At 49.1% G+C, this 24,967-nt stretch overlaps 1 protein-coding gene across 1 annotated transcript in view; it reads left to right on the top strand.

The window, feature by feature from the left end:
* Positions 1–22,243, top strand: part of CUNH17orf67 (chromosome unknown C17orf67 homolog) — a 36,184-nt gene extending 13,941 nt beyond the window's left edge. The window contains exons 4-5 of the mRNA XM_045836106.1: positions 18,797–18,932; positions 21,999–22,243. Coding sequence (XP_045692062.1) covers positions 18,797–18,913 — 117 coding nt within the window. The 3' untranslated portion in view covers positions 18,914–18,932; positions 21,999–22,243. The remainder of the gene's footprint in view (positions 1–18,796; positions 18,933–21,998) is intronic.
* The last annotated feature ends 2,724 nt before the right edge of the window (positions 22,244–24,967 follow it).

The following is a 24,967-nucleotide window of genomic DNA, read 5'->3' on the forward strand; positions in this document are numbered from 1 at the left end:
TTCCTTCACCTACTGCTCACACAGTATTTAGAGTGCAGACAGTGGGACTCATGGTGCGGCCCCGGACTCTGAGTCGGCGGCTGCTGGCACCCCAGCACGGGCAGCTAGGGAGCCGTGCCCTGTAGCTGGTGCCAAGCCCACCTTCTCCGTCTTCCCCTTGGGCGCCGGGCAGGCTGGACCAGCGCTCTTGCTCAATGACCCCCTTTCTGGGCAGGCGGGATCTCTGCCCCAGCGGCCTGTGGGTTACCTCGTGCCTCTCATGTTGGTCTTTGGCCTCAGCTCTGCCCTTTGGGTTTGTGGAGTCTACAGGCTTCCCCCTCTCTCCATTCCATCTTGTGATTCCTGATGGGTGTTACTAGAACCCGCCACACTGGCTCTAGGCCAGTTCTGGCCTGGCTTGTCCTCCCTTTGAGTCACGGGAATAATGACATTCCTGTTATCTGTGTCCTGCCCAGGGGAGGGTGAGTCACGGTGACCCAGGTGAAGCGAGCGCATCTGGGAAGCTGCGTCTGTGCCCCGGGCTGGCCTCTCACCCTGCGCCCCCTTCAGCTGGGTTCCCAGTTCACCACCTTCTCACGTGTCTCCCTGTCGGGGTCTAGAGGGACCTGCAACAGCATTTACGTCCACTCCCTGCAGAACCGTGTGGATCATTTGATCAGCTCACTTGGAAGGCTTTTGTTAAGATTGTGTATCACACACAGTGACGAAGAATGCGGACTGTCTGGGTTCAAATCCCTCACCCCCTTTTGTAACTGTGCAACTTTGGGGTGTTTCCTCACATTTCTGCATCTCGGGACCCTCATTTATACAACGGGGGTAGCAACAAATACTATTACTCACATTATTATACTAATATAATCACAATGATACGTAACAATGGAAAACAACCGCTTTGTGAGGTTAATGTAAAGTAATTCATAGGAAGGCACTTAGAACAGTACTCAGCAAACAGCAACGATTCCATCGGGTATTAAGTACCAGGGTCCTGGCGAGGCTCAGAGGCTGCAGGTAGTTGCCTGGGTTTCTGCTCAGAGTTTGGTGGCAGAAACAGAGAACTCAGCACATGACTGTTGCACGGTGTGGTTTAGACATGAATCAAGGCCTTCTGGCTGTCACGGTTGGACGTGGCTGTGTTTCCTTTGGTAGAAGAAATCAGAGGGGGCACGGAGTGTCTGAGTGCAGGGAGGAAGGGCGCTGGGAGGTGGGCGGGGGCAAGGCCAAGAAGGATTGGAGTCCATCGGACTTTGTCTTGTGTTCGGTAGAGGACAATTGAAGGGTTTTTAAGTAGGGTGGGGGGAGTGTGGATTGGGACTTTACACAGATGGTCTGGGAAGCAGTGAGAAGAGAAGGGAAGACGCTCTGGATTAAAGTCTGGAGACACCCACACTCAGGGGTGGGCAGAGGAAGAGGAACCTGAAGGAGCTGTGAAGGAATTCAGGGAGTTTTAGGGGAAACCAAAAGAGTGTGGGGATCAAGCATGGGGGCAGAGGGTTTGGGGGCGTGGGCGTGGGTGTGGGCAGGACGCCTGGCTCCAGGGTCCTTGGGGGCTCTCACTGGTGGAGGCGGGAAGGCACTGTTTCCATGAATCAAGGGGCCTCGCACCCCCGGCTCCTCGGTCCCTGTGTGGTAGGACGTGAGCCCATGAAGCACTTCTACCTGCCAGCCCCTGAGCTCCCTGCCTTCCACTTTCGACCTTGACTTGAGGATCTGTGCTGTATGCACTGGCCACAGAAGGCCCTCTCAGAGCAGGTTGGAAGGCCCCGGCCAGCTGTCAGCATGGAGCCAACTTCTGTTCTCTGCTCTGCGGGAGCTGTCAAGGGGCTTTAAGCAGGGAGTGATGTGATTAGCACTGGTTTACCAGGACTCGGCCTCTGAAACGCTGGCCTTCAGATACCCACGCACGGTAAATGGAAAGCGACGTTTTTGGACACACCATCGCACCTCCCTGCCATGGTACCCAGGAGACAGACAGGTGGGCTGGGACAAATAAGCAGAGGGAGTGACCTCGGAGGACCGCGGGTGCCCTTGGGCGCGGAGCCCAGAGACTCTAGCACTCGTTACCAACTTGAAATTACCGAGAGATGACTAAGTCGGGCTGCTTCATTCTGCTTTCCCCCTCGGAGGGCCTGTGCAAAACAACACCCTGTTTGAGAGGGAGGGCCACGGATCCGTGGGGGGCGGGGGGAACGAATGATGCTTTGCGGGGGTATTAAGAATTCAAACAGAAAACAAGTGTGAAGATTTACAGTGGTCTCTCCCCAAGTGTATCTGTTAAGCAACGTTTCTCACTTTGACACTTGGCTTAAATATTAGCAGATGTTGGCTTCTGTGGAATCATAGGCTTTTTGGAAGCAGGTTCGGGGCTAGGGAATTGGATGTACTTTGCCGATTTCTCGCAACACGTGTTCTTTTCTGACTGTGGTGGGAGGGACAGAACGCTATCGGAAAGATCGCTGGTGTGCCCTGCGTTTGGGAAGGGCTGGCTTGCACACAGAGGACTGGGAGTGCCTTGTTGGCACCTTGCTGCTGGAAGGTAAGGCCCCAGCGGGGGAGGGGAGAGACCAAGAAGGAGACATACTCTGGGGAAGAAAGCAGAGGGGTTTTGGAGCTATGAAAGCAGCTGGGGAGGAAGAGGATGAAAAGTGCAGTGGTAGGGGATGTGATGGGGGGTCTGGGGGGCAGAATAGGGGCTCAGAGACATTCCCTGTGGTAGGAAGTACATGATAGTAATTTTATGGCAACGCTTGACGTTGAGTTTGGAGTGGTTTCCTGCTTTGCGCCGTTACTATCCTCTGCAACCTCCAAACCTTAGAAAAAGCCTGCTAGACACAGTGACCTTGTGTTAGCGGCTCTTTGGAGGAATGAGGGATGGCAGGTGTGTGGGGTGAAGGTGGCTGACGAATGACCAAGGAAACCGCTCGAATCCGGAAGCTGCGGTGGTGGAGAGAGGGGCTGTGAGACGAATTCAGGAGAAGCACAGCCCCCAGCCTTCAGAGATGTGGGGGTGTTGGGGTCCAGGCAGCATAGGAATGGGGTGCGCACTCCTGGCAGACCGGGATTCTGTTGGGACATCCTATCTGGGACGTCTAGGTTTTATCTCAGAGGACTTTGGGTTCTACTTTAGGACTCGCTGCTTTGGTTCCTGAAGACGCTGTGGAGCGTTCTGGGTGTAAGGAAGCCTCAGGAGCGTGATGGAGGGGAAATCACCTGGGGAAACTGATGGAGGCGGGGCTGTGTGGGAAGAAGGGCTGGGTCTGTATTTAGAGGGAAGAAGGTGGAACACTTATGCTGAGCTTTCCCTGGACATGTCCTCACTTATGACTGTGTGCATGTTGATTTTCGGGGTTTGGGTCTAAACGCGTGTGACTGAACTGGGGTCCCAGACCAGCCTCCAGGCTCTTGGAGCCCCAGGCTCCTCCCCATAGCTCCCGAAGGCAACGCTGCCCCTTCGCAAGACCCCCGTGACCTGGGTACACATTAAAGGTTAAGGAGTGCTGACCTAGGCAACTGCAGAGGCGCCTCTTGGCCTCTGTTGCTGCAGCTCCTGGGGACCAGGAGCCAGCCCTGAGCTGCTTTGTTTTGACACAATCGATCTCTCTCCCTTCTTGTGCCCACCCCCTGCTTCTCCTCCTGCTTTGTGGTTTCTGCTGCTCTGTCTCTTTTGATAGATTCTTAGCCTCTGACAGTCCTTTAAATGTCTAGGGTTCCAGGGCTCTGTCCTCCGCCTCGTCTAGTGCTGAGCGTTTCTGTGTCACCTCTGGGCTGATGGTCGCACCCTCCTGTCTCCAGCCTGACCTCTCCCGTGAGCTCCAGACCCCTGTTGTAACTGCCCACTCGACAGTTTACACTGGGACGTTTAACAGTCAGTTTGGGCCTGACAGCCCCTAGTGGGATTCCTGATCGTGCCCTCGCAACAGCTGCTGCCTTTGCCTGCTGCCCTTGCCTGCTGCATGGTGCTAGGTGTGCCACTTCCTTCTGGTTGCATGGACCCCAAATCCAGGCTCAGACCCCCTCTCATCCTTCACTGCCACCGCCACAATCCCTAGAGTGGACTGGGCAGTCCTGCCTTACCCCGTCTCCTGTTTCCTCTTCAGACCCTCAGGGTCTTCTGCCAACAGAGCGGATGGAGTCTGTTCTTAACCATGTACACTAGAGGCCCCCTCCCCTGTGCAAAACCTTCCAGTGACTTCCCGTCTTACTTCGAACAAAACCCATAGTCCTACAGTGGCCTACAAGGCCCTGGACGTCTGTCCACTCCCTCTGTCCCCACTGCAACTTGCTTTTTCTCCTGTGACAGTGTGTTTTATTCCAGTTCCTTTTTAACGGGAGCACAGTGCACATGTATTATGGCACGACTGGCATATTTGCATTTCCTCACCCCCCTGGATTTGTATGTTGAAATCCTAATTCATAAGGTGATGGTTTTAGGGGGCGGGGCCTTTGGGAGGTGTGAGGTCATGAGGGCAGAGCTCCCAGCGAATGGGATTGGTGCTCTTGTAAAAGTGGCTCCACAGGGATCCTTCTCCCCCTGCACCATGTGAGGACACACAAGACGTCTGCGACCCAAAAGCGGGTCCCCGCCCCACCATGCTGGCATCCCGATCTCAGACTTCCACTCCAGAACTGTGAGAAATACGTTTCTGTTGTTTACAAGCCTCCCAGTCTGTGGCGCTTTGTTACAGCAGCACCAACCAACTAAGACCTATTACAACTCAGTTTATTCAGTCCTCCTGGAACAATGGCCATTGCAGTCATTTCCAGTGGGGATGAAGGTCCTTGCACACGTGTGTAATTCACTGGGTTTGATGGTGAGAATAGGAATCGCTGCGTCAGAGGGTGCTGCTCAGTTGCCAAATTGCCAAACTGCCCAGGCGCCTGGAACCACTCCCATAATAATGACCGTATTTTCTCAACGGTGAGATTCGGGGTGAATTTATACTTGGATCTCCCTATGTTGTGCTGTTACTCGGTGCGTTAGTTTCCTGGGGCTGCCGTAACAGAATGCCACAAGCTAGTGTGCTCGAAACAACAGAAATTTATTCTCACACAGTTTGGGAGGCTAGAGGTTTGAAATCAAAGAGTTGGCAAGTTCTGTTCCTTCCGGGGCCTCTGAGGGAGGGAACTGAGGGAGAGTCTGCTCCGTGCTTCTCTCTCAGCTTCTGGTGGGTGATGGAAATCTTTACCATTTCCTGGCTTGTAGCTGCATCACTTTAATAGGTCTGTCTACCAGTCTCTGCAGCTGTCTTCACACGGCCTTCTTCCCTGTGTCCACATTTCCTTCTGAGGAGAGCAGTGTTGCTGGCTCTAGGGCCCATCCTAATCCAGTGTGAGCTCATCTTAGCTTGATCACATCTGCGAAGCCCCGTTTAAAAATAAGGTCCCGTTTACAGGGTCTAGGTAGACATGAATTTTATACCGTTCAACCCAGTAGACTCCATTTTTATTTACTATTTTAAAAATATTTTATTTGTTTATTTTTAGAGAGGAGGGGAGGGAGGGAGGAAGAGAGGGAGAGAAACATCGATGTGAGAGAGAAACGGCAATCAGCTGGCTCTCATACGTGCCTGACCGGTACCGAAGTTGCCCGGTAGGCATGTGCCCTGACTAGGAATCGAACTGGTGACTTTTCGCTTTGTGGGGTGACACCCAACCAGCGGAGCCACACTGGTCAGGGCTTCATTTTTATTTTGAATAAACATATGTATAATTGTCACAAAAACAACATAGGAGAGTGGTTAAGGTCAAGGCAGCAGATTGTCGGGTCTGAATCAAAGCTCTCCATTTCCCGGCTATCACATCTTGGCCAAGTTGCTTACACTCTCCGAGTCTCAGTTTTCTCATCTATAAAGTGGGATATGACGATAAAACCCACCTCATAGGCTCATTGTGAGGGAACGCGTGCAAAGTGCTGGGCACAGTGCCTGATACTCCGTAATACTGTCAGCTCTCCTTCTTTTTAATCATTCAGAGGTTTATTTTATTTCCATTAGGGGTGGGGCGGGAGAGAGAGGAAAGAAAACAACACTGATCAGCTGTCTCCTACAAGCGTCCCAGCCGGGGATCGAGCCCACAACCAGGGCACATGCCCCGATCAGGAATCAAACTGGCGGCCTCTTGATTACGGGACAACGCTCCAGCCAACTGAACCGCACTGGCTGGGCTCTCATTTATCTTGCTTTTTAAAAGCAGCAGCTTAATAGATTATTTTAGAAAAATATAACAAAATAAAAACCCCTGTGGCTCTTCACTGCTTCCAGGATGAAGGCCAAGTATTGGCTGGGAGACGAATCAGCCTCGAGCCACCACTCTGACCATTTCCTCCGAGGCTGCTTATGCTCCAGCTCCCCAGAACTTTTCACTGCTTTGCAGCCAGGCCGTCCTCTCTCTGGTCTCAGCTGCTTCTGTCTCTGGTCTCAGCATCCTTTCACAAATGGCTCCCTTTGCCTGCAGTGCCTGTCTCTGTTACTGTGCCTGCCCCCCTCCTCTTCATTCTCAGTGTTCCCTTCTTTCTTTTCCCGATGGGCCCCAGCTCCTGACACACACAGAACAGCACTATATATTTAATAGGTCCGTCTACACAGATGTGCATGTCTAGAAGTGTAATCAGTTGAACGTTAACTGGATCATCACATGGAGGAGACTAGAATTGCAGGTGGTGATTTAGGGAATTTTATAGTCAATGTTTGAATTTTAAACAACATTGAAATTTAAGCTGTTTGTATTTATTATAGAAAAATTGGGAACCAAGAAAGAGTCACAAGAAGAAAAAAAAATCCGGTGTAATCTTATTCCCTCTTTTCAAAGGCAGCTTTGCCATTTTTGATGTATTGTCTAGTCTTTTTGTGTATATTTTTAAAAAAATGGAAGCCCTGGCTGGCATAGCTCAGTGGATTGAGCACGGGCTGCGAACCAAAGTGTCGCAGGTTCGATTCCCAGTCAGGGTACATGCCTGGGTTGCAGGCCATGACCCCCAGCAACCGCACATTGATGTCTCTCTCTCTCTCTATCTCCCTCCCTTCCCTCTCTAAAAAGAAATAAATAAAATCTTAAAAAAAAAAAAGGGATCATATGCTACCATTTTGTATCTTGGTTTTTCTCTTGATATTATAACAAACATACTTTCTCCTGTTATTATAAACTCCTTATACCAAAATGATGCTGAATTACCCTCTTTTGTTAGATAGTTGGATCATTTCCACCACTTTTCTATTATAAACAACACTCTGAACCATTTTTGTTCTAAAGCGCCTTCCGTATTTTCAATTCTGTGCTAAGGACATAGTCCCCCAAAACAAATTACTGGGTCCAAGGATATGAATAATTTAAAACCGTTTGGTATTTATCATTCAATTGCTTTTCAAAAGGTTTAAAAAAATCAATTTATTCTCTTGTCCTCCAAGACACTGAGTAGAGGTTTTGTGATGGGAGCATGATTATGGTGCTGTAACCTGGAGACCAGCCAACCAGTTCTGGGGCGGGCTGGTGGGGTTCGTGAGGGAGGGATCGGGACCAGGAATGACTCACAGGTGTCTGGGTGGGCACCTTGGGGCAATGCACTGGCATGAGGAGCCTCTGAGGAGAAGCAGGTTGTCTGGAACGATGGTGTGTTTGGAGTTCTCCTCTCACAGCTCCTGCCTCTGTGCCCGTCTCTTCCGCTCTTACTCTCAATGCCCTCGCACCCCCCCCCCCCCCCCATGAATTAGAGCATCCCTGTTGTGGCGCAGTCACAGCACAAGCTTGCTATTTTTGATTTTAAAAAAACCCCAATAACTCCGTCTCCCTACTAGACTGCTCTAAACTACTTGAGCAGATGGACTGTTCCTTTCACTCCTGGGTCCCCAGCACCAAGCACAATATTTGACATTTTCTAAATGCTCATTGTATGCGTTTCCATTTTTTTCTTTGCCTCTCTGCTGGGAGACATTTTACAGGACACAGCTCTGCCGCAGAATCTGGAGATTGTTTCATAGAAGTCTTTCCTACTGCCTCCCTTAAATTCATTAAACTTCTCTTAATCATCTCACATTTTATTTTTTTATTTCTTATTTATTTTTTTTTAGATTTTATTTATTTATTTTTTAGAGAGGGAAGTGAGGGAGAGAGAGAGAGAGAAACATCAATGTGCAGTTGCTGGGGGCCATGGCCTGCAACCCAGGCATGTGCCCTGACTGGGAATCGAACCTGCGACACTTTGGTTCACAGCCCGCGCTCAATCCACTGAGCTATGCCAGCCAGGGCTTCATCTCAAATTTTAGGGAAGAAATTATTTGCCAACCGTTGGGGTGAAGCCTGGAAATTCTTCAAAAGGATGACATCCCAGCTAAAATTATGTCTTTCGTAAGCACTTGTGTGTCCTGGGAATATGCTTTCCACTTTGGCCTGCCTTCCTTTAAGGAATGTTCTTGTTGGGAAAGTATAAATCATATTAGCTTTATTGTAAGTTGTCTTTGTAAAATATGCTTTCATGTTTAGCCCCTTGACAGATGGATGTAGTAGTTCCATTACCCTGTTGTTCCCCGTGCTCTCAGAGGCCAGTTTGGAGTGACCGAGATGTAAATTGTGCCCATCACGGACCTGCCTTCGTTTAGCTCAGCCTTCCAGTGCCCCAGTGCAGTCCACTTCAGAGCCACTGCTCTGCCTGTGTGACTACCTTGCTTTCACTGATGAGCAAAATAATTCGTCCAAATGTTGATGGACCTTTCCTTCCCTGCAAATGTCCCTGGAAGGATTCTGCCGTCTTATGAGAAGTTCCCTTTTTGATAGATGAACTGTCCAGTTTGTGATTCTCAGCTGAGATCAGGTTCTGGTGGGTATTTAATTTGATTATTACACCGCTCCAAGGCCAGAAGTAAGGAGCACTGCCCATTTCTGCACTAATTGCTGAGAAGTTATTTACCTCCATGATTACCCTTGGCATTGAACACAGAACACAGATACTGGTTTTTGTTTTGTTTTCAGTTTTTTTTTCCCCCTTGAAGAAAGGAATCTAAGAAAATTAAACTTTATTTTCCATCCAGCTCTTCTCTCTTGGTCCAGGAACATTTGAGATTATCATTAATGCTGGGTCATTGCTAACTCAGCCAACACAATTGTTGAGTTTGTGGTTTTCAGCAGATTTGCAGTTTGGCTTTTCATCCTTGACTAATGATCGCTGGTAGGCCTTTGTGGCATATTTATTTTCCTAACGTTTTAAATAAATAGTGAAATGTCATGGAAACCGGTGCTCGTTTCTTTCTCCCTGTGTGCACGCGTTTTGGTTGTTTCTCTGCCACTGTGATCTCAGCTGCTGCTGAGGAGTGCGGAATACACATGGGCCTTTGGACGGGGCCATTGTACTGGGCAGATTGACACAGATACTGGGGAACCTTCCAAGGAGGATTTGGTAAGATGATGGAGAAAGGACAGTCGATTCATTTATTGATTCACTCATTTGTGTATTTTGCCAGTGAGTTTTATTGAGGTGCTATTATGTGCTAAGCACCAGATATACCTCTGTCACTATCATCAAAAAGACAGTTGGATGTTGGCTGAGTGGGACAGGGATTGAATGAGTGAGAATGCAAACAAGCATATACTTGTAAAAGGTATGTAAGTATGGTACATCAGTGGTGACCTTTGTTAACATCCCCACTACCCTCATTGGGAAAGTCTTTAAGTATTGAAAAGCTGTCAGGCTTCTGGGAGTAAATATAACTTTTCTAAAGTCCGAATTTGCCCTCGGGAGCTTGAATTTTTATCGTTTTGTGTCAAGTCCTGTCTGCTGTTTTCCTTGAAGTGACAAGCTCACGTTCCTCGTTTTCGAGAGGACATCTGCCACACGAGAACATAACACAGCTGGTTCCACCCTTCATGCCGGCTGCTGAGGGCTCTTCCTCAGGGAAACCACAGCGCTCGATCGTGCCTCCAGCGCGCTTCCTGCCGTGTCTTTTCGACTTGGTTCACTGGGGCGTTCTCCGGGGAAACTGGCATTTGAAGAGCATTTTATATTTATTTCTCTACTTTAACCTGTGAGCGTGTGATGGTGAAGGATACAGTAACTGCTAGGGTGGTCGGTGCCACTGACTTGGCTTCTGTAGGGGTGAGGGTTTTATCCGTCAGTGTACACCATCAGAAGGCAACTAGTGTTTTAGTGTTCTTCTGGAAAGGATCTGGACCTCGTGGACCCCCAAGTGGGGGGGCAGACCACACGCTGAGGCCATCCGCTTAGCCTTTTGTTCAATAGGCATTTATTGAAAATTTCCTGTGGACTAGTTGATGGGAGAGGTGTTCAATGCACAACCTGAAGACATGCTCTGGTCTTTCTAAATTTTACTTATATATTTACTGATTTGAGAGAGAGAGACAGAAGGTGGGGAGAGAGATAGAGAGATAGATAGATAGATAGATAGAGAATGACATCGATTTGTTGTACTTATTTATGCATTCGTTGGTTGATTCTTATTTGTGCCCTGACTGGGGATCGAACTTGCAACCTTGGAGCATAGGGACGACATTCCAACCAGCAGAGCTACCTGGCCAGCGTCTGGTGCACAAATTTATTTGTATCATTTCATTAAATCCTGGCAACCCAATGAAATAAGTGTTAGGGTCACCCCCATTTTGTAGGTGGACAAACTGAGGCTGGAGGAGAACAATACTGGCAGGGTCTGGCTTTGAACCAGTCTCGGACCCAGACCTCTTTGCCTTTCCACCATACTGCCCGGCAACATGGTTCCTTCAGTGCACTGCTTACAAGGAACAGTTGAAGTGAGTAAGGCTATGTGCTGGTAAGTCTTTGTTTCTTATTTATAAGACTCCACATTGCCTTTCTGTTCCTCCCAATTATTATTCTTCTGGCCAAACACTCCCCAGAAAAGGCAGGACAGGGCAGGATTCAGTCCAAGACTCACCACGGAGTCCGGCACGCCGCCGGGCACCGCTGCTGGGTCCCCCGAGGAGCCTTCCCACCACCCGCTCCTACTGTGGCTGCCGCAGAGATGCCGTGCCCAGGACTCGGGGTGCCTCTCAATGAGTTTAAAACAACAACAACAACGATAATCAAAACAAATTCAAACTTCGTGAGTCTTAGGGGAAAAGAAAAAAAAATTCAGGAAAATTGGATACCTCCTAATTCGTTCTTTTGCACAGTCATGAAAAATTTTAAACACAGCTATACTTAATATAGAGTGCAGACTTCCTAGAGGGTTTTCTAGAAACCTAGAAATGTAAAGTTCTAAACTGGAGTCTTTATTAAAACTCCATCAGTACCATAGAAGGGTTTTCATGATTTAGGGTTTTTGTGATATCTGTACACACGAAAATAACTTAATCTTGTATAAATATTACCAAATACAACTTCTTTCCCAAGGGGAGACACCACTCCTCTGGCCGATGGCCTGCTGCTCGGGGTCACCCAACGACGTCCATACGGAGCTGCTTCACGCACACTGCGCGATGGTTTGCACCCCGTAGTTGCAGCACCCAGACTTCTTTCAAGGGCATGTCCGTAAGATCCATCCTCCAAGTTAGAAATCATTCCTATCTCCATCTACTCTCTTTCTGGGGCACAAACATGAAGTTTGCATGCTAATAGTGGAGCCCACCCATTAAATTATATGACGTGGGCCAGTTAAGTCCCTACTCTCAGTGGGAAGTCATTGCTACACAGATTGACCCCCAGGGCTATACCAGGGGAAGTGCAGGGAGCTCTGCAGTCACGGGGAACCTGAGAAGGCTTCCTGGAGGAAGAAGCATTGAAGTGGAGGCCTGAAAAGTCAGGTAGGAGTGAGACAGGACGAAGAGAAGGCAGAGGGGAGTTCCAGGCAGAGAGAAGAGCGTGAGCTCAGATTGATGTGCAAGCATGGCCTCTTCAGGGAGGGGTGGCGTGCAAAGCTCGAATGGGTTGCTGGTGACAGAAGAGGCTCTGGAGGTGGGTGAGGCCGGATTACAGACAGTCCCGCAAACCACGCCAAGGAATTAGAACTTCCTCCTGAGCCCTGTAGGTGCCATTCAAGTATTTTAAGCAAGGAAGCAACATGGTTTGCTTTGTTTTTTTTTAAAAACATTGCTTGGCAACAGGACAAAGATATAGACAAAAAAGGAAGAGGGAATTTTCACTTCTTTATTTTACATAATTTCAGAATGGCAATATGCATCACTGTTATAATAGAAATAAAGCCAATAAAGCCAATAAAGCCATTTTCATCTTTAACATTTTAGAAACTCACCCTGGTAAAAGACCTAAACAGACACCTCACCAAAGATCTGCCGATGGTGTGTAGGCATGTAAAAAAGGTGCCGTGTACCACAAGTCCCTGGGGAAAGGCAAATCAAAATATCAGTGAGCTACTATCACACATCTGTGGCAGTGCTTTAAACCCAGAGCACCACCGACACCAAATCCTGGCACCAGCGTGGAGCAACAGGAACTCTCATCCCTGCTGGTAGGAATGCAACATGTCACGATGAAAGAGTCAAGTTAGAGGGAGGATGGTCTGTGTTTCAGTTTGGGTCCTTAGAGAGAGAGAGAGAGAGATGCTGGTCCCAGAGATGGTCGGCAGCAGACAACCAGCTGCTTTTTCTGTGGTGGACACGTCAGCCCACAGCACCCGCCACATTTCATAGAAATGGAATCCTACAGTACTTGGCTCTTTGTGGCGGCTCCCTCCCCTCAGTGTAGTGTTTTCAAGGTTCGTCCGTGGTGTGGACTGGATCAGGGCTTCATTCCTTTTCATGACCAAATAATGTTCCATTTTGTGGACGTGCCACAATTCATTCACCCGTTTATCCATGATGGACACTTGGGTTGTTTATACTTTTTGGCTTGGATGAAAAATGCTGCTATGAACATGTGTTCAAGGCTTTTTGTGGGCATAAGTTTTCTCTTGGGTGCACAACTGGGGGGTCACATGGTAACTTGATGTTCAACACTTTGAGGAACTACCAGCCTGCTTTTACAAAATGTCCCTCAATCCTTAGTAACGAGTTTCTCTGGAAGGTTTTAAAGTCTTTTAAAGTCTATTTACTTGATAATAGTATAGCAATTTAAGCTTTTCTTACAGTTATCACTTGCCTTTTAAAAAAGATGATTTTATCCTAAATGCATACAGCCATAACTAATGCATTATTAGTTGTGCATGTTTTGAATTTTATAAAAATGGTGCCACACTATAAATTGCCGGGGTCCAGCCTCGGCGGGGTCTCAGGGTCCCCGAAGCATGCATGGCTAAGGCGAAGAGACTGGAGCGAGACACCCGGTGGGGTGCCGGAGGACAGCCAGGCTTTTTGGGCCCGACTGACTCACCGAGAAAAATCAATCTTTATTTTTATAGGGGAAGTTATACAACATTCAATACATAGTGTGATTATTAAAACAGAAACGGTTACCACAGAAATAATTTCTAAAAACAGAAGATTTTACAGATCAATCATGTTAAACAAAGAAATAACCGAAAAGTACAGGAAGTCCCACAGATCAACCACATTAAACAAAGGTTATTTTGACCAAGAGGGTCATTAATCAGCCAACAAAGCTATACAGGCACAAACTTTCAGGTGCCAATTATTAACTAGGTATCTATTAAAATTATAGGAATTGGTCTAAATTAAAAGGGTGCAAGGGGTATATAGAAATCAACTATTATCAATTAAAATTAAATTTATCTCGATCAAATAACTAATTTTTGGCCTATATTTTTTGATTTATACATCTTGGGGAGGGGCCATGTTTTGTGTTTGTTTCCATGTATTGAGATTATTATTCTCAATGAGAACTCCTTGTTTCTATACACTCCTATCCAGGGTATGGGAGGGGTAGTGGCTCTAATAAATCTTAAGCTTTCAGGTGGTGACTCCCTAAGAAACATTCCTAGCAACAGCTTCCTTCAGCATTCTGGCAGTTGGTCTGCCCATAGTTTAATTTTGTCCTTAACTTCCCAGGTGGGGGAAGTAAGCAGCATTTGGGTTTCTAATGGTCTCTATTCTGTGGTCAACAAGTCATTGCGCGCAGAATCAGAGGCATCATGCAGATTTTTTATTATAACACACAGTTATCTAAAAACCCCACCACCTGTTGCTAGCAGGGACAGGCATACAGGAGGAGACAGGAGATCCGGCCACAGTCGCCTCTGCTGTGCAGTTGCGTCTCACGCGACCCGACTGTGTCAAAGGTCAGCTGTTGGTCGGCTCCCTACAATAAATGTCTTCTTGAACTTGCCCTTCTTATTCAACATGGTATTTCTAAGACTCACCCATGTTGTTTTGTGTAGCTGTAATTCATTTATGTTCATGGCCGTATACTATTCTGTAGCACGGCTGCCCGGGCGGCCGCCATCTTTGGTAGACCACCCTCTTAAGCCGGAGCAGCAATCGTTTTATCAGCGCGCCGACTTCCGCATTCTGCTTCGGTAACCGCTTCCGGCCGGAAACTGCGCTCCTCCCCTCTCCAGCCCCCGCCTTTACAGTGAGTATATAAGCAAGCCCCAGACTGGGCTTGCGGCCTAGAATTTGGAATTTATCTCCCCTGAGTCCGCATGCGAGAATAAAACCCCACTTCGCAAACTCTGGCCCGTCTTTTCCGTAACGTGTGGGCAGCGACTCGCCAGCAGACTGTTGCCTGCGGTGAAGGCGGCCTCGGGGAGGCTGGTGGGGCCCCGCGGTGATAAGGAAGCGCGCGAGCCCGGGTGATTTTGGGTCCTGAACATCCCGGGCTCTGCAGGTTTGGCCTCCGGAGCGATCCTTGCCACGGGCTGGTGGAATGCGAACTGGTGGAATATGGGAAGGCGCCAATCTGGTAAGTGCCCTGGGGACCAGGAGCCCGAGACCAGGCCCACCCTTTGTGGTGGAAGGAGGGACTGCTCATTCCTCAGGCCGGAAGGCCCAGGCAGGGCTCCCACAGGTCGGGCGGGTGGGAACGTGATAAACTCGGTGTGTTTGTGTGCATGACTGTGTTTGTTGCTCCACGGGCGGAAGCCTACGGAGCGTGAGTGAGCCTTAACCTGCGCTTCCTCGGTCTGTCATACAGCATAACGGCTGGGAGTTTAACCGGAATTCTACAGGGGTAGCCTTAGCTAAGACAGAACCTAAGTGACCCGAGAGGGGAGAGGCCAGGCGGGAAACCTGAGAGTCCCTTCCCTTGTCTGTCAGCGCCGATGGGGAGAATTCATCATGGTTTGGGGGGGGGGGGCGGTTCTGCCAGAGTACTAAATTGCGTGTATGTTGGAGATCGGACAGCAAGCCATATGGGTGCACCACCATTTTGGGTAAAATGGAGGATGAGCCACATGAGTGCCTCACCATGGAGGACTGAGTGTGCATAGGCACTGCCATCTTAGCTGACCCAGTATGGGCGCGTGCCGCCATCTTGGACAACTCCGCATGCTTGGGCGTTGCCATCTTGGATGACGGGTCATGTGAGAGCCTCTCCATCTTGGAACTAGGCAAGGTGCCAGACTAAGGGCTCTCTTCAGATTATAGGCTGTATGCTGCTGCGGTGTGGGCACTGTATCAGTCAGGTTCTCTGTGTAACTGGTCTGATAGAGATGGCTCTGGTTCTGAAGGTCATGAACAGAGGTCCAAGGGTGAGCATCTGACCTATAGGGTGTTTGCAGGGTCTGAACCTCAGAAAGCTGCAGGATGCCCCTGCAAATCTAGGGAATTTTAGTGGAAGGTACCTGCAGTGCCAGGGACTTTCGGCTGCCGCATGCTGAGTTTAAGTATAGTCCTTCCCAGTGCGGGAAAGGAATCAGGATTAAAAGAGATTAATGGTTAAATTTGGATGAGTAAAATATGTAGAAAGGATGTGAAAGTTTTAAACCTGGAATAAAGGAAAACTCAACTACCTGTTTTGTGGTGTTGTGGGAAAAGAGCAAATTTCTCACGTTTGGTTCTGTTTCTGATCAGAAGCCTGTATCTGAAGACCTAAGAAAGGTCACCTGTTACCCATTGGGGGGCATGCTTTTGCCACTCAGGACCCGGGAAGGGTCATTTGGGGCTGACGAGTGCTTCAGCCAGAGGCAAAGGAGCATGTCTCTGCCATGAGACCGGACCCGAAGGAGCATGTCTCTGCAAGGCACTGATGGACGCATTGGTGCAAGAGAATGCCTCTATCTGTGTATTGTTCTGTAACTCTGTGTTTTGGATTTTGCTCTGTATCTGCTATGAAAAGGAAATTGAGGATTCCAGGGAAAGTTGAAACTTCACACTCTAGGAAAGTAAATGGGAAACTGTAAAGATAAATGGAAAAGTGAAAGTTTTAGGAAGGAATTATGTGGTGTTAGTAATTGAAGGTATAAGGCATGGAGATGCAATCTTGGTGGATATCAGAAGGTGTATGAAAAATAATAGAGGGTTTGTGAATATTGCAGAAGGTCTGTGGAAGTGAAAGTTTTGAGAAGCTGGTGTATATCAGAAGGGAAAGGATTTTCCTTCAGGCTTTGTATTTTTCTCCCTACCTGATCCCTCCAGAATTTGGCATTCAAAAGGAGTGGGTGATGACATAAGGTTTCTTTGTATAAAACCAGTAAGACCAGTTGCTAACAGTGGTTTTGTTAACCAAGACTTTGGAACGTCACGTCTGATGGAGGCATGTATGTGTTCTGGTTGTCACCAGAAAGCCCTGAGGAACTGGGATTGACTTGTGAAGCTAGTGAAAGCCCACAAGAAAAGCCTGGTACTTTGGCTGGTTGTGTGGTTCATGGCACTCTTTCCAGGGAGGGAACGAAGGTTGCTTTTCTGAAAGATGGCCAGAAAGGAACCTGTAGGCACAGTGGAAGCTTCAAGGATTTGAGTGAAACAACCGGTACAGGTGAAGCCAGATGACGGATGCATGGCTCTGCTTCTGTGCCCCGAGGGGCGGACTCTAAAGCCAAAATCTAAAAGTTCCCTGTGTGAGTTCCAGCAAAGCAGACTTAAAGATCATAAGTGATCCAGGCTGCTCTTGGTGTGTTTATGCAAACGAACAGTCAACATTAAAAGCTGGACTCAGCGTAGTCCCTTTAATAACAGTGAGGGTGATCTTAAGGAGAAAAATTGTGGTTCAAGGAAAATCACAATGCTCAGTATTGGACATCAGAATGGCACAGCTAATTGTCTTGAGAGTTTGTTTTCATTTGAAAGTTGAAACTTGAGTTTGTAATATCACCAAAGATGTATGATTTACAGGTGTGGACGACCTGTCAAATTGCCATTGCTAAATGTCATTGCAGAAAGGACCTTGCAACTTAACGTCTTCCCAAAAGACAGTCTCACAGGCACAGAGACTGGTTTGGGGACTATTGTGTGAATTAATCTGTGTGCTCTTCTGTTTTCATAGGGCGTATGCCTATGACTTCATTACCTGAGTGATTGGTTGCAATATAGGCCTCACTTAAGGAGCCCGTTTTTCATCATCGCCCCCTGAAACTCAACAGTTTGGCTGAACTAAGTGGCTGGGTTGGTGAACGGTTTGGGTGATCTGTGGGCTTCACTTTAGAACTAATTTTGCCTTTTCTGCCTCGATGGCTTGGACAGAAAGGGCCCAGGTATCTGAAAGGAGGGAAATCCTAACATTCCCCTCAGCCCGAGTGAAGTATAATGGGCCACAAGAGTTTTGGATAGGTGTAGCACGCCTTGTACACCTTCCTCCAAATAAGCTATTCTTTACTTAAGTTCCTGCCTTTGTCATTTAGTGGTTATGATTTAATTGTGCCTTCGAGCCCTTTCCAAATCTGTCATCTCCAGAATATGACCAGGATGCCAATGGCCCAGTAATGCCAGCCTTTGGATACCAAGCCTGCGACTTCCTGGTGACAGCCAACTGACCAGGATTCTGTAAGGTCCTTCCCCTTACAGGAAGGACTCCCTCTGTGCTGCACCCCCCCTCCCCTTCAGGGCACCCCTGACCCACCGGTAGGTAGGACGATGTCCATGTCCAGCCAGAAGTAGTTACAAGAAGATAAGACCTTCGTCCATTGTCCTTTAAAAGAATTTAAAGTGGGTGTATATTTGAAAGGAGGGATTGTTAGAGGGTGCAGCCAAGGGGGGGACCCCAAATGGGCATTTAAAATGGGGTCCAGAACTCAAGGTGTCCAGGAGATTTTAAGATGTCTTCACCCCTTCCCCCACAGGTGTGAGTTGGGGGAAGGGACACACGGAGCAAGAACATGCAGGGTCATTTTGTACAGCAACAGCTTTACAGCTAATCCATGGCATAGTCCTTTGACATACTTATAGCCTTTGGCTGGTCACTTAGATATGCTGAATAGCTATGGCCATGCTCTGGGCCGGGGGATGGAAAGAGACTCCCCCCCTGCCCAAGATGTGACTGGGGGGCAGGTCCCCCAAGTTACAGCGCCTGCGTGGGAGCTTGGAGAAGATTGGCTCAATGATATGGGGCCACACTTGCCCAACTACTCCTTAACTGTTAAGGAGTTGAAATGACATTTGACCCTTTGAAGGCAACTGCAAGGCTGATGTGGCTGCCGGTGAAAATGAGTTTGACACCCCTGCCCTAGGGTGTAAATGGGGAGCGTGATCTCTGGATCTCAGGCAACCGTTTCCCAAGGCGGCTGGCTGGCGTTTCTGTCCATCAGCGGTGTACACCAGTTCCTGTGGGCGCAGGCGCCTTTCAGCCTAGGCGTTGTCAGATTTCTTCACTTTGCCCATTGGTCTGGTGGATTGGTCTCTACTGAGAGGCACAGGCGCAGGGGTTCCTCCTCTCTCCGCCGGGCGGCGCCCTGCCTCAGAATCGCAGCCTCGGCCTCAGAACAGCAGTCGCGGCCTCAGCAGCTTGGCTGGCACCGTGGAAAAGCCTCCCTTCCCTGTGGGTTTGTTTTGCCAGGAGTACATGCACCACCTGCTCCGCCTGGAGCGCCGAGCGGAGGAGCAGTTCCTGGAGCACTGGCTGAACCCGCACTGCAAGCCCCACTGTGACAGGAACGTGGTGCACCCCGTGTAGGGCTCGGGACCAGCCTCCGGTACGTTCCTTTTCCCAGGCCTTCGGTGTCCAGCGGTGGACACCTGTGCGAGGGCCCAGGGGCCTTCCAGCATGGGACGGCAGGGGAAGCAGCTAGTTGGCTGGATATGGGTTGGAGGGATGGAAGAGCGAGGCGGAAGACTTCGGTGGCTGTTGGGCTGAGAGGGACCAGGGGACACCCAGGGGCGCCTGGCTCTCATTAGGAGATCCCAAGTCAGGGAGAGATGTGACCCTAATTGCTGTCCAGAAAGGTCACCCTGGAATACAGATCTGGACAAATGTACCTTGTGGAGTCTTGGGTCTGTTCAGGTGGAGTCAGCACTCCTGGGCTCAACTGGAAGCCTGCGTCACAATCCTCACCACTGTCACGGGGAGCAGTGACCTCCTTACCGCCATCTCCTAGCCCTCCAGGCTGGGGACGTGCTTGCCCTTTTGCTCTTCCTCTGGGCTTGGTTCTGCAGCCCCAGGCAGGAACCGGACTGCTCAGCATTCCCCACGTCTGCTCCCTCCCCCAGCACTGTGTGCCTGCAGGATGCAGTTGGCTTCTCCCCTCCCCCTTTCCAAATCCTATTAGATGGAGCAGCAAATCCCTTCTGAGGTTAAGCCTAGTGAATGTCATTCCTCCTCTATAACACGTGTGGACAAAGCAGGACAGGAGAGAATGCGGCAGTTTGTCATCCCTGGTTAAGGGGAATCTCACGTCCTTGGTCTTCTGTGCTACTGTGAATTAACACGGGAACACTCCCTTCAGAGTATCACTGTCATTTTCAGGGTGCTATCACCTAAATTCTCTCATTTGGTCCTCTTGAGACCCCTGTGTCATTTCAGGGCATGCATTCTAACCCCGTTTCACAGTGGCGCTAACTAAGCCTGACAATGCTACTGACTTGTGCTGGGCGGTTGGTGTGTGAGTCTTCTGGCCACTCCAGTTCTGTGTGCTCTGTGTGGACGGTACTGCAGGGTCCTGTGCATGGGTATTGATGGGCACAGAAGTTCTGCTTTGGAGGCGTGGCGGTGGGCTGACATCCCTGTTCTCGCTCTTCCGGCCTCTGGAGCCTGTTCTCGGGCAGAGCTTGCCGACACCCTGCACCAGGAACCTTGGTCCTCCAGCGCTGGAAGTGCTCGCTTGGCTTCCTCAGAAACAACTGTGGAGCAGTTAGGAGCTTGGACTCCGGATTCAGGCAGACTCTCTGTGTTCCTGCTCTGTGAGGCCTTGGGCAAGTCACCTGACTTCTCTGACTGTTGGGAACCACGCTGCCTGATATCAGAAGCTGTAACCCCACCAAGGCTAAGGCTGAGGGAATGGTCTTGGACTGTAAGCCAGCAAGGAGATAAAAGCTTATCTCCCTGGCAGGAGCGCTGCTTCTGCTGCTTCATTCATAACTGAACCCCAAAGCTTGGTCGGTTAGCCAAAGACGGGTAAGATTCCCCAAGGGGGGAACGATCTAAGACAGGCACGATCACGTGGGAGGCCCCCAAAAGAAGGACTTCGGGGGCTACAGCAAAAGGGGGTGATGGACCCTCGCTCCTCGGCTTTGACATAGCCTGAGTCCTCATCATCTGGGAGAAAAATCTCCTTATCTTTTAGTTGTCTTGCTTCACCTAAGCCTGAAACAATGACAGGGTGGTGCAGCCCTGTGCTGAAAAGGGTGGGTTCCCTGGGTGATCAGGCCTAAGAAAGAACAAGTAAACTCCTGTGAAACCTTCTTTGTTTAGAATGCTCCCAGTTGAATGAGAAGGGTCCAAGGAGGAAGTTAGTTCCTTAAAAGTCTTACAGCTCTTTGACTCTGACTCAAAATAGACCCCCAGACTTCCTTGTTATCTATTGTTTCATCCTTACTTCCTAGCAATGAGTAAGGAGCTTTTACCTGAATTCTTATGCAAATGAGACCAATAAAAAGCTTCTCCAGAGGGGGAACAGTGCACTCTAGCCACCAGGGAGGTGGCCAAGCAGGTGCCCTCCAGGAAGGAGGGTGGCCAAGGTGCTCCCCATGTGAGGAGTTGGCCTGCTGTTCCTATTTCCCCACAGGACCTGGTTGTTTCTGTGTATGTTTTTCTCGAGTTTCGACGAGCCATCTGCAGTGTTCCGTGATCACTGCTGGCCGCTGACCCACGCATCATGAGTCTCCATTTCTGCATCTCTAAACTGGGGCAATAATGATATTTACGGAGCCTGACGCACAGTAAATGCCTCCCTAATTGTGCAGGCCAGGCACAAGGAGCGGTTTCGGGGTTGAGTTCCATGGCAGCACCCTCCAAAGGGCAACTGAGGCCTTTGCTTCTGGGGAGGAGAGGCCTTGCTGGTGAGCTGGTGGGGCTGGCTCCTGGAGAACACAGGATTCCACAGAGGCCTCACTCCAAACAGCTCCATTTACACGAAGACAAGGAAGCTCGAGGGACGTATCCCCTTGGAATTGGGAGCCCGAAAGCATTCAGGTCGTGATTCTCCTTGGGAAGAATCACCCAATGTCTCTCCCAGTTTCCCCACCTGTAAAATGAGAATAGTGAGAGCTCCTTCCTCATGTCATGGTTCTGAGCATTGAAAAGTTGATGCACAGGCCCTGCCAGTGCGGCTCGGTTAGAGTGTTGTCCCGTACCCTGAAGTTTGGAGGTTTGATTCCATGTCAGGGTACATGCCCAGGTGGCAGATTTGGTTCCCTGTCTGGGCACATGCGAGAGGCAACTAACATGTTTGCTGATGGTTCTCTCTTGCATAGGTGTTTATTTCTCTCCCTTCTTCTTTCTCTTAAAAAAAAAAAAGGCAATGAAAAATATCCTTGGGAGAGAATAAAACAATGTCAGCACATGGAAAATAGCGCTTCCCTGGCACAGCATAGGGTGTGCTCGGGAAGCAACATCTGGGTGACTGCTTCCTCCCTCTCCTCCTCCTCCTAAGTGTCCTCTTTCTCCACCTCCCCTTCCCTCCTCTGTTCCTTTTCTTAAAAAAAAAAAAATCAGCATCGTGTTAACATAATTTTCTACCTCTTTTCGGGAAAGCCCTGCGATAAGCATCGGCCTGGATAATGCTGGGCTGGGATGAGGCTCCTTCTTTGATTTATTTTTTCAGCTGCGGAAAGGGATGTTTTTGGACCTTGTGAACTGTGGCCATGGCCAAGGCTGCTGTGGGGATTGATGGCGAATGCACGGGCTGCTTCATTCTCCTAACCTGCCAAGAGCTTCAAGTACGGACCACGCCTCCCCCCCATGGGCTTCCTACCAGGTTGGAAGGGTGGGCAGAGTGAAGATCTGGCCTGAGCTGATGGAGCTGGACTTCCAGAGTGTGGGGCCAGGCGACCTGCACTGCCTGGGGCTGTGGAGGGTTTTGGTTATCTGCTTTTTGCCTCCTCCTTTCCTGCTCTAGTAAACATCAGTGTTCAACCTGCTTTCTGTGGTGTCTCCTTTGCTTTCCCTCCAAGAACAGTAGAGATCTCCCCATTGTTTATCTGCATCAATCCAGAATCAGAAAACTCACTGCTCTTGGAATAAATGACTGAAAATACAAACACCCAGCAAATTTTCACAAGAGGCTTTTTTTTTTTTTTTTTTTTGGTAGAGATTGTTTGCTCCATGGCTCTGGAAACAGCCATGACTCATTACCAGGTGCCCACTCTGGCCTTCTAGCCAAGGAAAGTGGGTGGCAGCCTCTGTGTCCCCAGGGCTCCTTGTTCACCCACAACCCCCAGAATCAAAGCTTGGGCTACTCAAGACCAACAAGAGCGGAAATGGGAGGGCAAGGGAAAGTAGGCAGAAGGGTCTTAGGGAGAATCTGGTGTCCTCAAGAAAAGGTAAGAAGAGATGCTCACAGCTCTCGAGCAACAGGGAGGGCCTGTCCCAAGGGAGCCCAGGTGGGCTTGTCCGGGAGAAAGTTATGGAACCTAACAATGATGATACCGATATTTATTTTATGTGGGCCAGACTCTGCACTAGGATTTTTACATACAGTAAATTTAATCATTGTACCTACTCTGTGCAGTAGCTGCGGTTGTCATGCTTACTTTATAGGTGGGGAAACCAAGGTTTACAGAATTTAAACAGTGTAACAGTTTTCTATCTAGGCTATAACAAATTATTAGAAAGGTAGCAGCTTCCCCCCGTTGGATTGAGTGCTGGCCTGCAAATCAAAGGGTCACTGGTTTGATTCCCAGTCAGCGTTGCAGGCCAGGTCCCGGGGGAGTGGTGAGGAGAGTGGGGGAGATAAGAGGCAACCGCACATTGATGTTTCTCTCTTTCTCTTTCTCCCTGCTTTCCTCTCTCTCTAAAAATAAATAAAAACTTAAAAAAATTAGTGATTTAAAGCAATACAAGTTTCTCATCTTACGTTCTGGAGGCTGGAAATCCAACACGGGTCACACTGGGCTAGAATCAGGCTGTTGGTAGGGCTGTGTTCCCCTCTGGCGGTTCTAGGGATGAATCTGGTTCCTCATCTTTTCCAGCTTTTAGGGGCTTCCCGAGTTCTCAGCTCATGACTCTCCTCCTCCACCTTCAAATCAGTGATGACAGGGTGAGTCCTTCTCAGGTCATGTCTCACCCTGACGGCCTCTTCTGCTGCCTCCTCCCCCCTTTGTAAACCTTTGTGATTACACTGGGCCCATTCACGTGGGCCAGGACAATCTCAGTGTCTGAAAGTCAGTTGATGAGCAACTTGAATCCCACCTGCCACCTTAACCTCCACTGCCACGTAAGATTACGTATTTATAGGTTCCAGGCGTTAGGATGTGGGTATCTTTTGGGAGGGGGCATTATTCTGCCTACCACAGGCAGTTCATTCAAGTTCACATAGCTGGTAGGTGGAGGAGCTGGGATCTGAACCTAGGGAGGTCCTCATGCTCTGGGCCCCTCAAATGCTCTGCACCTGTGTCCTAAACCTGACGTCTTCCTGCTTTCAATGAAGTGGTTTGCTCAACTGTGTTCCAAGGACTCTGGATGTGACTTTATTGACATCCCTGCAGCCTCACCTCACGGGGGCATGAGTTATGTGCCAGACCCATTCCAATACAAAAAAATTAAACTAAGAACTCAATTTTCGTGTGGTTCAGTTTTCAGGGGGTTCAAATCTCTCACTTCTTCCCATGGAATAACATGCAGGCCCTGTTTTTTGTCCCTCCTGGTCATGTTCAGGTTCTTCTCTGGAGGTTTAACAGATGACAGCAGTTATCCGGTGCTAGCAGGGAGTGCACTGGACATGCAAGTTCCCCGGCCCTACTTAGAACCTCAGACTTCAAGCCTCTGGGGCTGAGGCCCAGCAGTCTGTGTCTTCGTGAGCCCTCCGGGCGGTTCCGAGGGGCCCGCCCGAGAGTCTGAGACCCACTGGGCTGCAGCTTCCTGCAGCTGCCTGACGCTATGGGGGACACTCAAGAATGAGAGCTGAGCGGCCTGGGGTCTGGTCCGGGTTATTAATTTCCCCCACAAACACATTGTTAGTGTCAACTGTGTGCCTCATACTGTCCTAAGGATCCGGAGATGAACAAGGTAGACAAGGCTGACTTTTTTAAAAAAGGTAAAATTTATATCACAACATTCACTACGAATTTTAAAGGGTGGAATTTAGTACAGTCAGGTGTGAAGAATGGTATTTTGATCAGTGACAGACCACATGCATGATGGTGGGGGCGTGAGATTTTAATGAGCTGAAAAGTTCCCATCGCCTGGTGACGTCATAGCAGCCTAGCTGTCTCAGGGTCACGGGGCAATGCATTCTTCTCGTGTTCGTGGCGCTGCTGGTGGAAACAAGACCACAGCACTGCTAGTTCTGTAAGAGTGTAGCATGTACAGTTCCAGTTGTGGGCTATCCCATCTACGATGTTCGCACAAGGACGAGATGGCCTAAGGCTGTGTGTCTCAGAAGGTGGATATTGTTATTAAGTCGTATGTGACTGTTGGGTAACCGTCCCCACTATCTAGTCCGAGAACATTTTATTGCCCCCAAATGACACCCTCAATTTTTTCCTTGCAGCCTGTGGCATTCACTAGTCTGCTTTCTATCTGTATGGGTTTGTCTGGTAGGGACATTAGCGTAAGTTGAATGACATAATATGT

This window comes from Phyllostomus hastatus, unplaced genomic scaffold (genome assembly GCF_019186645.2).
Source record: "Phyllostomus hastatus isolate PE091 unplaced genomic scaffold, TTU_PhHast_1.1 phas_contig_210, whole genome shotgun sequence".
NCBI classification, from domain to species: domain Eukaryota; kingdom Metazoa; phylum Chordata; class Mammalia; order Chiroptera; family Phyllostomidae; genus Phyllostomus; species Phyllostomus hastatus.